At 33.6% G+C, this 15,503-nt stretch overlaps 1 protein-coding gene across 11 annotated transcripts in view; it reads left to right on the forward strand.

Moving 5' to 3' along the window:
* TJP1 (tight junction protein 1) overlaps positions 1-15,503 on the forward strand; it is a 227,886-nt gene that overhangs the window by 139,159 nt on the left and 73,224 nt on the right. For all 11 annotated transcript variants that reach the window (XM_020289064.2, XM_020289065.2, XM_020289066.2 and 8 more), the window contains one exon: positions 8,695-8,751. In XM_020289064.2, coding sequence (XP_020144653.2) covers positions 8,695-8,751 — 57 coding nt within the window. The remainder of the gene's footprint in view (positions 1-8,694; positions 8,752-15,503) is intronic.

The raw sequence follows: 15,503 nt of genomic DNA on the forward strand, positions 1-15,503 counted from the left end.
TGTTATTGACTTACTGGTAATGTTAGACCACCTTAAATTCAGCCTAGAAACTCCTAGAACGTATATCTCCAGAACTAGCTGCGTATTTGTTACTTTTCTGAAAGGCAGTTGCTGAAGTAGCCAGTTCATGGAAATTTTGCTTACCATTGTGGCGTCATGGTAGCAGCATTCTTAGTCTTTTCTAGATCAGCAATTAATTTCTAAGCTTCTTGAGTTACTTTTCGTTTTTAAGTGGAAAGATTTCAAACCCATAAAAAAGTAGTTGAGAGGAGTATAATGAATCTCCATGTTAACATCACCCAGTATAGTTATCAACTTACGGTCAGTCTTGTTTCACCTATACTTCCATTCATTGTGTTCTCTCTTCCCCATTATTTTGAAGCAAATGCCAGACGCCTTTTGATCTGTTAATACAGGTTGAGCATCCCAAATCCGAAAATCCAAAATGCTCCAAATTCTGAAACTTTTTGAGCACTGACATGACATTCAAAGGAAATATTCATTGGGGAGCTTTGGATTTCATTCAGATTTTTGGATTTGGGATTCTCAACTAGTATAATGCAAATATTCCAAAATTTAAAAAAATCTGAGATCCGAAACACTTCTGGTTCTAAGCATTTTGGGTAAGGGATACTCAGCTTGTATTTGGACTAGCATTCAGTCCACATTTTAAGTGCTCAGTAGCTACATGTGGCTGGTGGCTACTGTATTGGATAGCACCGATCTAGAGCCTTGATTGGATTCAGTTTGATTTATTTCTTTCTTGTTGGTTTTTTACAAGACTACTTCATAAGGTGTATTAGGTTCTTGGGATTTTTGTTGGTTTTTGATGATGTCAGCAACCATTGATCATCAACGCCTGTATCCCTTAATTCACTAGGTGCTATAAATGATCATATTCAAATTTTATTATTCTTTCTTCATTGATTAGCTGAAATACCTCTAGATTCTTCCCTGCTTCATATGCTATTTGGTTACCCCCTGTACTGTTTGTATAGGAAAGGCAGAATAAATATTTGATTCTTGCCTTGTGTATACTGGTTTTTCAAAATAATGATTTCTGCCAGTTCTTACCATTTTTAGAAATAACCATGAACATATGGATAGGTGGAAGCATATTTGATTTATTTTAATTCATTGCAGTTAAGTTACTTAAATCCTTGTTGTCAAGTTACTTTATTTGGAATTTTTATAATGTAATACAATAAACAAATCATAGATGTATGCAGATTGATGAATTTTCAAAGTGAATACACTTGTTTGCCTATCACCCAGACCAAGAAAGAACATTACCAGTATCCCAGGAGTCCCTCCCCCCCAAACCTGCTTGTCCTTCCACTCACTGCATACACAAGGGTAGCCCTATTATGACATTTTTCTTTTTTAGAAATGGGGTCTTGCTCTGTTGCCCAGAGATGGAATGCAGTGGTGAGATCATAGCTCACTTGCAGCCTTGAACTCCTGGGTGGCCTCAGCCTCCTGAGAAATTCCCATTAAAGGCAGTTACTAATACTACAGAAAACTCACAATCCAGAGTGCTTTCCAGTTATCAAAAATGAAACTGTTTTTAGGTATGGCATTTTTCTGATGGCTGAAGATGCATAAAAGTCCTCCCAGTTTTCCAGGTGGAAAGGAGGAGGAAGGGAATTGGGATAGCAGGGATGAAGAGGCAGTAACATTTCTCTGAGTCTATCTTTTTGTGTATCTTTGACTCTTGGAACCCCAGTATTACTTCATGATACATCCTTCACAGATAAAAAACAAAACAAAACAAAAACACCATTAAAACCAACAAAGATATGGGGGGAAGTGGAGGAATAAAAAGTGGAATAAAAACAGTAACCAATTAACCTAACTGTATTACAAGTGAATAATGTAACTATACTGAATAAGGCAGGAAAGAAAAGGTTAACTTTCTGAAAGTCTAATATTTCAAAATAAAAAGTTTAAAGAAAAATGTCATAAGATATATGAAAAAAATGCAGAAAGTTAACAACTTTGTAAAAAAAGCGTATTAATATACTCATAGGAAAAATGCTTGGTTTTGGAGTTGTGTGTTTCAATTTTTATATATTCTACAATAAACACATGAACTTTACAATCCATGAAAAGTGGCAAATGTCATTTTTGAATAACAAAACAAAAAAACAGGCGAAAGTGATGTATACCATTAGAAGTCAGAGCTGGCCGTGGTGGCTCATGCCTGTAATCTCAGCACTTTGTGAAGCCAAGGTGGAAGGATCACCTGAGCCCAAGAGTTCAAGATCAGCCAGGATAACATAGCGAGACTCTGACTCTAGAAAAAATAAAATTAGCTGGTTATGGTGGCACGCACCTATAGATTTTGAGTTTTCTGTAGTATTAGTAACTGTCTTTAATGGGAATTTCTCAGTGTTTAATGTGAACATAATAGTAACTTAAGCTGATACTCTTTCTGATTTTAGTACAGCAGCTATTATAGCAACTTATCTGTGAACTTAATTTTTAGCAAATCTCCAGCTTTGATCAATTAGAAAATTCTAAGTTCACAATGTCTTCTTTTAATATCTTCTAATCATATCCATCTCATCATTTTTCTCCTAAATTGTTAGCCAAGGGGTGGACAAAATAATATATTTGTAAATTTAACTGATGTTAAGTATAGTGGGGTGTTGGATGCTAAATTTATTTAATTTCTAGGAAGACTTTCATAGTTGTTGCACTTTTATTTTGATCATCATTTTCCTATACTTAGTGAATTTTTATCTTGTATTTGTGAAGTTTATTGAATCTCTGAGTATCTCCAGGACCTCTTTTCATTTGATTTTGGATCTTTTTTACCACCTCTTGGTCATCTCCATTTTGAGAATTTAAATGACAGGCCTTCAGATCAGTCCAGATATATCTATTTTCCCCTACTTTTAAGCACATACACTGTTCTCTTTCTTTGTATTTCATTTGCATAGCAGCTATCACAGTTTCGAATTATGTAACTGTAATCAACAAAGGGTAAGAGCCATTTGTTTTATTCACTAAAACTTACGTTGTATTTCTTAAGTTCCTGGCTCAACTTCATCTCTATAGGTGAAGTTGCCTTCTATTTTGGATGGAAAAAAAAAAACCACAAAACAGAAAAATAAAAAACCCCAAACACTTTGAAGCACAGAAAAGAAATCAGAAACAGGCCAGTGTAGCATCTTTGCTCACAGAAGGAACCTAGAGAGGTCACCAGAGTGTTCCAGCTCCCTTTACTACTTGATTTCCCTACTGGGGAACTGCAGGTTGTCAAGAGTCTTCAGCATGCTTTAAGGGGTAGCACTGAATAATCTACTTCAGGTGCATATATTTAATAATATTTAAGGGTCTAACAATTTTTTTAATTAATCAAAATTCTATTCTTTTATGATGTCAGAAAGGTATATTGATCTCAAAAATTGAGAGAACTTATTAAGCTTTTATATTTTGTTTTGGTGTAGTCTCTGGACAATAAATGATTTTTGTGTTAGCTTAATTGGTTTGCATGTACCCTCACTGGCTGCTGTTTCTCAAGTTCCTTTGCTTCTTCCTCTTTCTCCTTAAAATATTGGTAGTCCATAGAGTCATCTTAGTCCTTTGCAAACTGGATCTTTTCTTGTGGCTTCGACACTACTACCTTGTATACTATTAGATCTTTATCTACTCCAGATATCAGTCACAGTCATCAAGCCTGTATATTTAACTGCCTACTGCCCTATCTCTGCTTTGATAGTTCCACATGCTTAAGTTAAGCATATCTAAAACTGTACTTGTAATCTTTTCCTACTCCTGCTTAAATTTAGCTGTCCAATTCAGAAACCTAAGAGCCATCTTTAACTCCTCCCCTCTCCTTTCATTTTAACTTTCTGTTTGGTTTCTTTCCCTCAGATCCATCTTCCACATTATCGTTTTCAGAATGAATTCTGACTATGTCATTCAATTGTCTAAAATTCTTTGGTGTTTTCCCATTGAGTTAAAATCCTTGGCATTAGATTACAAAGGCCTGTTGTAATTTAGTACCTTTGCAACTTCTCTTTTTACTTTCTGCCTATTCCACATATTGTACAACTCAGTCATATCAAAGCCAGTGTCATGTGCAGCATCATACAATCTTGCTTGCTGACATGCTATTTCTTTCACTGAAAACATCTTTCCCCACTTTTTTCCTGGTCATCCTTAAAGCATGAACTCAGATGCTCCTTTCTTGGGGAATTGGTCTCTGATCTTTATAGCAGACAGTCTTTTTCCATCTTCCATGACACCTCTTATATACCATTTATCTTATATTCTAAGTTGCTTCTTTGAGCCCCTAGGGAGAGGGAGGGACCTATTTTTGGTCTTCAGAAAATTTACCATATTTATAAACATTTGTTGAATAAATGAATGGGTCATTTTTGAAATTATAGCCATAAGGATAGTAAAATTTAACTGGCTGTATATTTAGATAATTTAAGGAGTTCTTTCATTTGGTGTATACTTGCTTTATAGATTCTGTTTTGGATTTGGTTTTCTCCCAGTTGTGGGTTCATCTTGTCTCGTCAGTTCCTGTGCTTTCCTGTCTTTGCCCATTAGTTTTGTAAATCAGTCCTAAAGGACAGTGAAACTGCCTGGAATTGGGATCTGAAGTTTTGGCAGGAAGCCCTTCAGAGTTGGTGATCTGAGTAGTGTCTTTGCCAGCTGGAGCTTAAAACAAAGAAACCAAACAAACTCTTGGCAGATTCTGAAATGCAGCTTTTTGCTTCTTCAGAAATTGTGATTCTAGTCAGTTGATGCTGACTTAGAAATGTACGCAGAACTCAGAATCCAGCAACCATGAATTGTAATCACTTTTGATGCCTGCAGTGCTTCGCTAATTATTGAATTTGTAGCCTGTTCATTGTAATTATAGTCTAATAGACTTTTGGAGCTGGAAAGGTCTTTTTATTTAAGATAATTTCATCCATTTCCCTCATTTTATAGGTGAGAAAAACTAAGGTCACGTTTCTTGTTAATAACAGATTTGGGCTGTGGTCTCATTATTTCTGGTCTAGTTCATTTTCTGTTTAACAGCATCTTTCATAGTTACTAGGGAATGATAATGCTAGAATCATGCTTAGGGAATAAATATATTTTCCTTTTGGTATGCTATAAGCTTAAATGCTTTAGGAATGAGACTGGTAATTTACCGGAAGGTTCTTGTGTAAGCTATGCAATTATTCCTTCTGCATTTTTTTAAATAAGAAAAATGACAAGCAAGTTTACAATGAGAATATTAAGTTTTAAAAATCATTGATTTCAGTAAGTTATAGAAGGATGTTATTAAATGAAGCAAAGGGTTCACAGTGAAAAAGACACCCCCCTCCCCCGTTTTTTATTTCTCTATCCCAGAAGCCACTTGTTCCTTAGGTATTCTTTCAAAGGAGCCGCTCCCACCCCCCTTTTTTTCTAAAGCATCAAAATTCTCAGTCATTAGTGAACATGTTTTTCTTTATGGAATGCTCATGAAAATACTGCTTAACAAATTTACTGGTACTATAAATGTTTTATATTAATTTTAGCTTCCATTTCTGAGTGATTTACTAGAAGGAGCTCCTTTGTTTTTTCCCCGTTTTACTAGTGATCACTTTGAAACATATATAACAAAGTTGAAAGAAGTTTACAAAGGATACTTGAATCCCAACCACTGAAATTCTACCATTATCATTTTATTGTATCTGCATTATCACTTATCTGTGTGTTCATCCATCTGTCCCTCAGTTCATTCAGAACTCAGGAGGACCGCCTGGTTAGATGAACAACTATGGATGGAATCTTCCTGCTTTTGCCACTGAAGCAAATGAAAGGATTGAGAAAGATTACATGGTCTGTGGTTTAAACTAGGAATACATTTTTCTGTTGATTAAAAAAAAAAACAGATGAGTGGTAAGACATAGTAACTCATTTATATTATATATTCAGTTGGTTTAATGGCTGGTCAAGAGCCTAACCACTCCGTTTGGTATTTCATTCCCTATTACCTTCTTGTACATAGATCTCCCTTCAGATAAATTAAGCTAATAAAGCTATGTTTGACTTTAACAGAGAAGTGAGCTTTTTGGGAAGTTGTATATTTTTCTAATTCCTTCACAAACGAACTATATTGATTTTGGTGTGGAATGCTGAGAACACTTATCTTTTAGTATTTTAATTTTTTCCCCTTATACAAACAAAATAAATTTCTCTTAATTGCACTTCTCCTGGAGTCTGTACATAAAGTACTTAATGTATAGATTTCTTACTAAGAATAGAATATACACTTTTTAGTATTAACAATAAGGTATAAAATAAGCTTCTTAACCATTACTTGATTTTCCTAAAAGCAAAATTAAAAATAGATACAGATATTCCTCAACTCACAATGGGGCTGTGTCTTGATAAACTCATCATAAATTGAAAATATCAAAAGTTGAAAATGCATTTAATACATCTAACCTACCAAACATCATCACTAAGTGCAGCCTACCTTAAACATACTAACAACACTTTACATTAGCCTGTAGTTAGGCAAAATCATGTAACATAAAAGCCTATTTTATAATAAAGTAAATAAAGTGTTAAATATGTCATGTACTTTATTTTATATTGTACTGAAAGAGAAAAGCAGAATGATTGTATGGGCACCATCATAAAGTTTACCCATTGTAAATAGGGAACAGTCTGTTTTTATAGTTTCAAGTAGGAATGGGATTTGATGAATGTGGTTTAAAATATGTTACCAGTTCTGATTGGGAATGGAGAAAGGTAAGCTAAAAGAATAAAACACCTGATGAAAAAATGTTATCCACAGTCCCTTCACTTTGAAGATAATCAATGTAAAACATTTTATATATCCTTTCAGCTTTCTCTTCCTACTTACGTTTAAACAAAATCAGGATGGTTTTGTACAAGCAGTTTCATAACCTGCTTTTCCACCAACATTAAGGAAATTTCCCCATTTGATTAATATTCTTTTTACAAAATGGAAAACTATGTGTTCATTAAAACCATAGGGAGGATGATAACTGTTTCATACCAAAGAGTGTGTTATAAAGAAGAATAAGGGCATGTTACCAGATCACTTGCAGTTTGGACTGATAGGAAAGAGATTAAAAAGTCAGTAAAGCAATGTCACTAGTTAATGAAGTGGATCAAGAAAAGATGAGCTTTGAGCTATGCAAGCAGTTCTCATTCTTAATGTCAGCTGAGATTGGACAAACTGGCAATTATTGCAGATAGTTTTATCATACATATTTTAGTGGGGCTGTTGATGTTTAGCAGATTTACTTATACCATTATTGCTTCTCATTGATGGAAGAGCTTTTTCTTTTTTTTTTTTTTTAATACATTAAATCCCAGTCAGTTTTGTTAAAAAACAAAACAGCTTTGTTTCCAGCAGAGGTCTCATTAAAGGGAAGTTTTGCTGCACTTGATTGGAAGATTGAAACAAAATGCTGGTAAGGTTGGCAGTTCTTATCTGTGGGAGTGAACAGAGAGATCCTTTCTCTCTACTCTCTTATTCATCTAGCAGGAAAGTTAATCTAGTTGCTTTGAATTTAGGAAAGCAGGCTTTCTTTATAGGGATTTGTTTTCTAAAATGGCATTAATCTTCAATTAAAGTTTGGGAAAGGAGAAATGGGTTCACAGCACCTGCCTACCATATTCTCATGATGCTAATGACAGCAGTATAACAGAAAACATGTCATTTACGAAATAGGCGTTCATAGCAGTGGGTGATGAGTGATGTTCTGAGAATGTCATGCTCAGCATGCTCCCCTTTCACCTTACCTTTTGATAACTCTGAAAAATCTTTTTTTAAAAATTCATTTGTAAATGAATACATTTTTTAGGAGCCCCACTTCCACAAAATGATAACATTAAGAGGGATTGAATTACTTATGCCTCCAAGAACAATTAACCCAATTTAAGAGAAATTTATTAATATTTTGAATTCTTTACTGCTCATCCCTTAGATAATTTATTTTCCACTATAGTGAGAGGTTCATGACAGGATGTAAAACTAACTGAACTATGCTGTGGTTTGAGTAGGACCTGTATTGGAGCTTGTATCACTTTTATGGTGATTCTTGGGGGAGTATTAAAGATTGTTGTTTTTATTTTTTATGTCTTATGTGTGTAATATATATATATTAGAAAAGCCATTTTCTTATGGTCATAAGCGAAGCTTGAGAATGTAATTCTGTAGTAAAACAAACGAGGCAGTCATGTTTAATTGTGATATTTAAAACATCAACTGGTTTTATGTTTCCCTGTAGCACGTATATTTATAATTACTGTGTTCAGAAGTATTTATTCTTTCCTTTGCAAAACGTAAGGAATGCTTTTAAATGTTTATGTGCTTTAGATATTTTAAAATAATACTGTTTCAACTTTTATTCTTTGTTGATGTTAAGTATAAAGTTGAAGAATTAGCTTAAGTATAGATTTCAACCAGCATGAAATGAATATAGAGCACATCTGTCCAAATTAAGTTAAAAACAAAGGAAGTTCCTGTGTGTAGTTTCCTGTCTCTTAAAACAAAAGCAAACGAAAAACCTTCCATAATTATGAAGTTCCTTTTAGTGTCTCTAATATTAATAGTATGAATTTTGGTATCTCAGTTTGCTAAAATGTTTGCTGGATGTTCTTGTTCACTTGTTTAAGGACATTTTCTTAAAAAGTAAATTATTTTTTTTTCCCTATCAGAACATTGCAATGGAGGAAACAGCTATATGGGAACAACACACAGTGACGCTTCACAGGGTAAGTTTCTGTTGCAGTAAATAATCTGTGTATAACTCAGGATACTGGCAGCTTTTGAAAACAATAGAGGAAAGCCAGATGTCAGGAAGCCACAAGAAAGGGGGGAAAATTTTCCTATATTCTTTTGTTTAAAATTAGAGTCACAATAAATGTTTTATAAAGGTCAAAAGTGAACACGATTACCATTTCATAAATCCTTTTTGGTTATCTGTATATTTGCTGTTTTTATTTTTTTTAAAGTGATTTATTGTTTTTAATTTTGAGTGATTAGAGAAAATATTTTGTACATTAATGTAAATTATACACTGCTTCAGCCTTTCTGAATGTATATGCATGTATTGTAAGCTTGAAGTATAAAATTAGGCCGGGTGCAATGGCTCACGCCTGTAATCCTAGCACTCTGGGAGGTCCAGGCAGGAGGATCTCTCAAGGTCAGGGGTTCAAAACCAGCCTGAGCAAAAGCAAGACCCCGTCTCTACTAAAAAATAGAAAGAAATTAATTGGCCAACTAAAAAAAAATTAGCCGGGCATGGTGACACATGCCATAGTCCCAGCTACTTGGGAGCCTGAGGCCGAAGAATTGCATGAGCCCAGGAATTTGAGGTTGCTGTGAGCTAGGCTGATGCCAAGGCACTCTAGCCCTGGCAATAGAGTGAGACTCTGTCTCAAAAAAAAAAAAAACAAAAAAAAAAAACAAAAAAAAATTAAACCAGGTGGTGTGCACAATAAGATCTTAAAAGATCCTTGTTGATGTGAAACATGTAAACCCAAGCTGTTACTTGAACAATTGCAGATGAGTGGAGAGAGATTAGTAGAAAACTTAGTAGGTAACAACTTTGTCTGAAGTGAGATTGCCCTGAATTTGAATCCTTGCTTTGCCTTTCTCTTGCTTTAGAAATGGGCAAGTGATTCAGTCCTCTTCTAAAGCCTTGGTTTTTACGTGTTTAAAATGAGACTAATGACATTAGTTCATACTTTACCAGTTGATAAAGTTAATTCTCTTTCTTCCCTTTGAGGAGAACTGATTCTATTGATTACTCTCCTCTTCAAAGAATGTGTAGAAAGAGATTAGAGAATGTTTAAATGTAGGTCATATTCTATTTCTACCAGCCATATCCCTTATTAGGAAAATGGAAAGAATTTGGAAAAGTGTGTTCCTGAACCCTGCCCCTGATTATCTCATGAATGTTTGAATTTGTACATAATAGATAATAGGTAAATTAATTATTTGAAAAAGTGGTTTTCAGATAAGATATATTAAGAGTTGACTTTTTTATGTTTCACTAAGTGGTGAAGGAAATCATCAAATAATACTAACCTTAATTTTTACTTTATAAAGCTAAAATATGCACTCTTTTTGTTTGAAATGTGGTGACTAGGTAGCATATTTAAATCATGTATATATGATAAAACATATAAAATAACTTTATGCCTTAGGCATGTTTAATTGGCTGGTTATGATATCAATGAATTGGTGTTATTTATCACATTACATTTATTTTTCTTAATACCTTTATTGGTATAATTTATATACAGTAAAAGTCATCCAGTATATAGTTTTGACAAGCACATATATTCATAGAACCACCACCACAATTAAAATACAGAAATAGTTCCATCACCCTAAAACTTTCCCTTGTGCCCATTTGTAGTCATCCCCATCCCCTCACCCTCAGCATTTAACAACCAGTGATACATTTTCTGTTCCTGTACTTTTGCTTTTTACAGAATATCATATAAATGGACTCATACAATATATAGCCTTTTAAGGCTGACTTCTTACATTTAGTCTAGTGCATGAGATTTCTCCAAGGTGTTGCTTGTATCAGTAGTTAGTTTCTTCTTATTGCTGAGTAGCATTTCATTGTATGAACGTATAATAATTTGTTTATTCATTCTCCAGTTGTACATTTGGGTTGTTTACAGTTTTTGGTGATTATGAATAAATCTGCTTTAGTGTACAGGTTTTTATATGAACGTAACTTTTCATTTCTCTTGGGTAAATACTTACGAATGGAATTGCAATGGGTCATATGATAATTGTTTAATTTTGTAAGAAACTGCCAAACTCTCTGCATCTTGCGTTTCTGCCAACAGTGTGTATGAGCTCTAGTTGCTCTGTATCCTCGTCAACACATGATATAGGTTGATCACCCCAAATCTGAAATCCAGAATACTCCAAATTCAAAACTTTCTGAGAGCTGACGTGACATTCAACAGAGATGCTCATTGGTGCATTTTGGATTTTGGGTTTTCAGATTATGGATGCTCAACCTGTATTATCAGATTTTTTTTTTTTTTGAGTCATTCTAATAGGTGTCTAGCAGTATCTCACTTTATTAATAGTTTTAGTTTGCATATCTATGCAGATGAATGATAATGAGCATCTCTTGATGTGCTTGTCATCCACACATCTTTGATAAAATGTATTCAGATCTTTTGCCCATTTTTAATTGGGTTGTTTGTTTTCTTATTATAGAGGTTTTAAAAATTGTGGCAAAAGGTACATAATATAGAATTAACCCTATGTTCACTGTCTTTTCCCCATTTTTGAATCAGGTTGCTTATTTTTTAGTTGTTGAGTTGCAGGAGCTCTTTATATATTGTGGATATTAATTAACTTCCAGAATATTTGCAGATAAACAATTTGCAAATATTTTTTTCCATTCTGTGGATTACATTTTTATTCTGTTGATTATCCTTTTTGGTACATAGAAATTATTGAGTTTTAAGAGTTTTTAAAAAATATATTCAGGATACAGGTCCTTTATCAGGTATTGTTTTATAAATATTTTTTTTCCAGTCTATGGTTTGCCTTTTCCTTTTCTTAACAGTGTCTTTTGCAGAGGGTAAGTTTTAAATTTTGATTAAGTCCAATTTGTTAATTTTTCCTTTTATCAATCATACTTTTGGTTTTGTTTGTATCTTAGAAATCTTTTGCCAAACCCAAGGGTAACGAAGATTTTTTTCTGTGTTAGAAAGATTTTTTTCTGTTTCTTTAGAAGTTTGAAGTTTTTCTATGTGCTATGAGATTTGAGCAGAAAACTTTTTTCATATGTGTATTCAATATTTTGAAGAACTATTTTGTTGAAAAGATTATTTGTTCTCCACTTAATTGCTTTTCTATCTTTGTCAAAAATCACTTGTCTGTATGTGTATTTCTGGACTCTACTGATCCGTGTGTCTACCTTTCTACTAGTTAACTTCTGCCTGATTACTATAGCTTTATATTAAGTGTGGAAATCCTATAGCGTGAATCCTGCCAATTTGTTCTTTTCTAAAAACTAGTTTTGGCTATTTTAGCTCCTTTCCTTTTGTATGTAAATTTTGTATGTAGAATAAGCTTGTCAATTTTTATCTCCTCCCAAAAAGAATATTCTGGGATTTCATTTGGATTGGGCTGAATCTATAGATCAATTTGGGAGAATTAACATCTTAACAATATTGAATCTTTCATACAAGAAACATGGTGTTATCTCCCCATTGTTTGAGTTCTTTCATCACTATTTTGTAGTTTTTGGCATATAGATCCTGCATACATTTTGTTAGATTAATAATCAAATATTTTGGGTTTCTTGGTGCTATTGTAAATTTTTTTTAATAGTAACCTCATAACCTTAAATTTACTAGTGCTAGGAATGTTTTCAGTAGATTCCTTGGGATTTTTCTGCATAGACAATAATGTCATTTGTATGTAGAGGCAATTTTACTCAAACTTCTTTTCCATTCTGTATGCTGTTTATTTCTTTTTCTTGCTTTCTTGCACTGACTAGGACTTTTAGGATGCTGTTGAATAGTAATGGTGAACAGGCATACTTGCCTCACTGCCAATACTGAGTAAGAGCATTCTGTCTTTCACCATTGAGTATGATGTTTTTGTTGATGCCTTTTTATCAGGTTAAGGAAGTTACCTTATATTTCTATTTTGTCATTTATTAGGTTGAGGAAGTTCCCTTTTATTATCCTAGTTTACTGAGTATTTTTTTTTTAAATCATGAATGAAAAATTTTGTCAGTGCTGTTTGCAGGTATTGATGGGATTGTCATGTAGATTTTCTTCTTAATTTGTTCATATGGTGAATTTCTTGCATTTTGATTGTTGAACAGCCTTGCATTCCTAAGATAAATTCTACTTAATTGTGATGTATTATCCATTTTATATATTGCTGGACTGATTTACTAATGCTTTGAGAAGATATTTGTTTCATTGTTTGTGAAGGATATTGGTTAGTACTTTTTTTAATATTGTTTTTATCATATTTGGGTATGGGAAAAACTACTAACCTCAAAACAAGAAGTTGGGAAGTAGTTCTTCCTTTTGTGGTTTGTGGTAGAGTTCATATACAATTGATACTATTTTTTTTTCCTTAAATATTTGGTAGAATTCACCAGCATAGCCATCTGGTGCTGGAGTTTTCTTTGTGGGAAGGGTTTTAACTACAAGTTCAGTTTCTGTAATTCTATATAGGATCATTCAGGTTATATATTTTTTGTTAGGTTTTCTTTTGTCATTTATTTGGTTGGTAGCTTTTTTAGTTTATATATTCCAAAGTATTTGTCTCTGTCATCTAAGTTAAATTTATGAGCATAAAATTGTTCATAATTCCCTTATTTTTAATTTTGGATGGTCTGTAATGTTTTTTTCATTCTTGATATTGGTAATTTGTGTCTTTTCTTATTTCTTGGTCAGTCTTGCTCGAGGTGTGACAATTATTGACCTTTTCAAAAGACCAGCTTTCGTTTTCATTAATATTCTTTATTTTGTTTTTAGTTTCATTGATTTCTGCTCTTATTCTAATATTTCCATCTTTCTGTATGCATTGATTTTAAGTTGCCTTTTTAAAATAATTTTTTAAAAATAGATGCTAGATCATTTATTGGAGACCATAGGTATAATTAGCCATTATAACATTACATTTCTTTTTCCTGATATCCTTTTTAGTTTTTAAATAGCCAAAATATGACTATTCTTGGTACTGTTTTGCTTGGTTTTGTTAGGAATTCAGGTGTGAGGAAATACTAAATGTATTTATCACTGATGTGTGTCTCATTAACTTAGGGAAAGTGGGGAAAGATTCTGAATGTTGAAAAAAACACAGTCTGATTTTTCTGAACGTGTTAAAAGTGTCAACCAATTCATGATGGTAGGTAGTATGCAGGCAAGTCTGAGAATGCCTGGCTAGATGATTAGTATGTATTCGATCCTTCTTGTGCATCAATTTTCTTTTGAGAGGGCAGCCCAGAAAGATGTCATCAGCAGATACATAGAGATAAGAGATAAGACGGATATCTAACTTGTAATTCTTTGGTTGTTACATATGGTAACTATTGTACTAGGAACACGGAGCTATGTTGCTTCTGAGCCTCTTCAAAGAGAGACTGTGACAGAATTGAAGTCCTCAAAAATCATTCCTCCAGAGTTTGGGGGAAGGAAGGTTTTTAAAAGTAGTCTTGTCAGTGTAAGCAGTCTTCCATTGGCTGGGCACAGTGGCTCATGCCTATAATCCTAGCACTCTGGGAGGCTGAGCTGGGAGGACTGTTTGAGCTCAGGAGTTGGAGGTAACAGTGAGCTATGATAGCGCCACTGCACTCCTGCCTGGGCAACAGGTGAGACCCTATCTCTTCCAAAAAAATGAGACGTTAACTCACAGAGGGGAAGAAAAATACTTCTAAATCATATGTCTGATAAGGAACTTCTTTTCAGATAATACAAAGAACTCTTATAACTCAGCAATAAAAAGACAATTCAATTGAAAAATGAGCAAAGGATTTCAATAGACATTTATTTAAAGAAGATGTACAAATCTACAATAAATACATGAAAATATCATTAGCTGTCAGGAAAATGTATATCAAAAATAATAGCAAGATGCCCCTTCACACCCACTGGGATGGCTATACTCGCAAAGACAGACAGTGACAAATGTTGGCAAGGATGTGGATAAATCAGAACCTTTATACATTGCTGGTGGGACTGTAAAATGGTGCAACCACTGTAGAAATCAGTTTAGGAGTCCCTCAAAAGTTACTGTGGAATTACCTGTGACCCAGCAATTCTACTCATAGGTATTTACCCAAGAGAAATGACAGCAAATGGCCACATAATTAATAAATTATGCATGAGTGCTCATGGTACCGTTATTTGTAATAGCTGGAAAGTAGAGATAACCCAATTGTCCATTAGTTAATAAATAAGCAAAGTATGGTATATCTATATAATGGGATATTATTTGGCAATAAAAAGAAATGAAGTATTAATACTTTCTACAACATTGATGAACCTTGAAAACAGGCTAAGTGAAAGAAACTAGTCATGTATGACCGTATATTGTATGATTCCATTGATGTGAAGTGTTCAGAATAGGTGAATAGACAGAAGTTAGAATAGTGGATGCTTAGTTAGGCTGTGGGTATTGATCGATGGTTAAAGGGTAGTAAATTTCTTTTTAGGGTGATGAAAATATAAAATTGATGATTGCAGTGATGGTTGTACAACTGTGAATATAGTAAAAACCATTGAATTATACACTTTAAAGAGTGAATGTTACGTGATTTATCTCTCAGTAAAGTTGTTCAAAGGGTGAGGCAATCTTGCCTATCTGTTGAGCAGCTCCAAAGGCCTTGTGATAAGATAGAAGGTAAGTATTATTAATAATATTAAGCTGGAGCAAGCATGTAATCTAACATATAGCTTGCTTTAACTGATAGAAGGCTACTGTTTATTGAATATATTAAAATGTTTCAAACTCTTCA

The sequence above is a fragment of the Microcebus murinus genome, chromosome 7 (genome assembly GCF_040939455.1).
Source record: "Microcebus murinus isolate Inina chromosome 7, M.murinus_Inina_mat1.0, whole genome shotgun sequence".
NCBI classification, from domain to species: Eukaryota; Metazoa; Chordata; class Mammalia; order Primates; family Cheirogaleidae; genus Microcebus; species Microcebus murinus.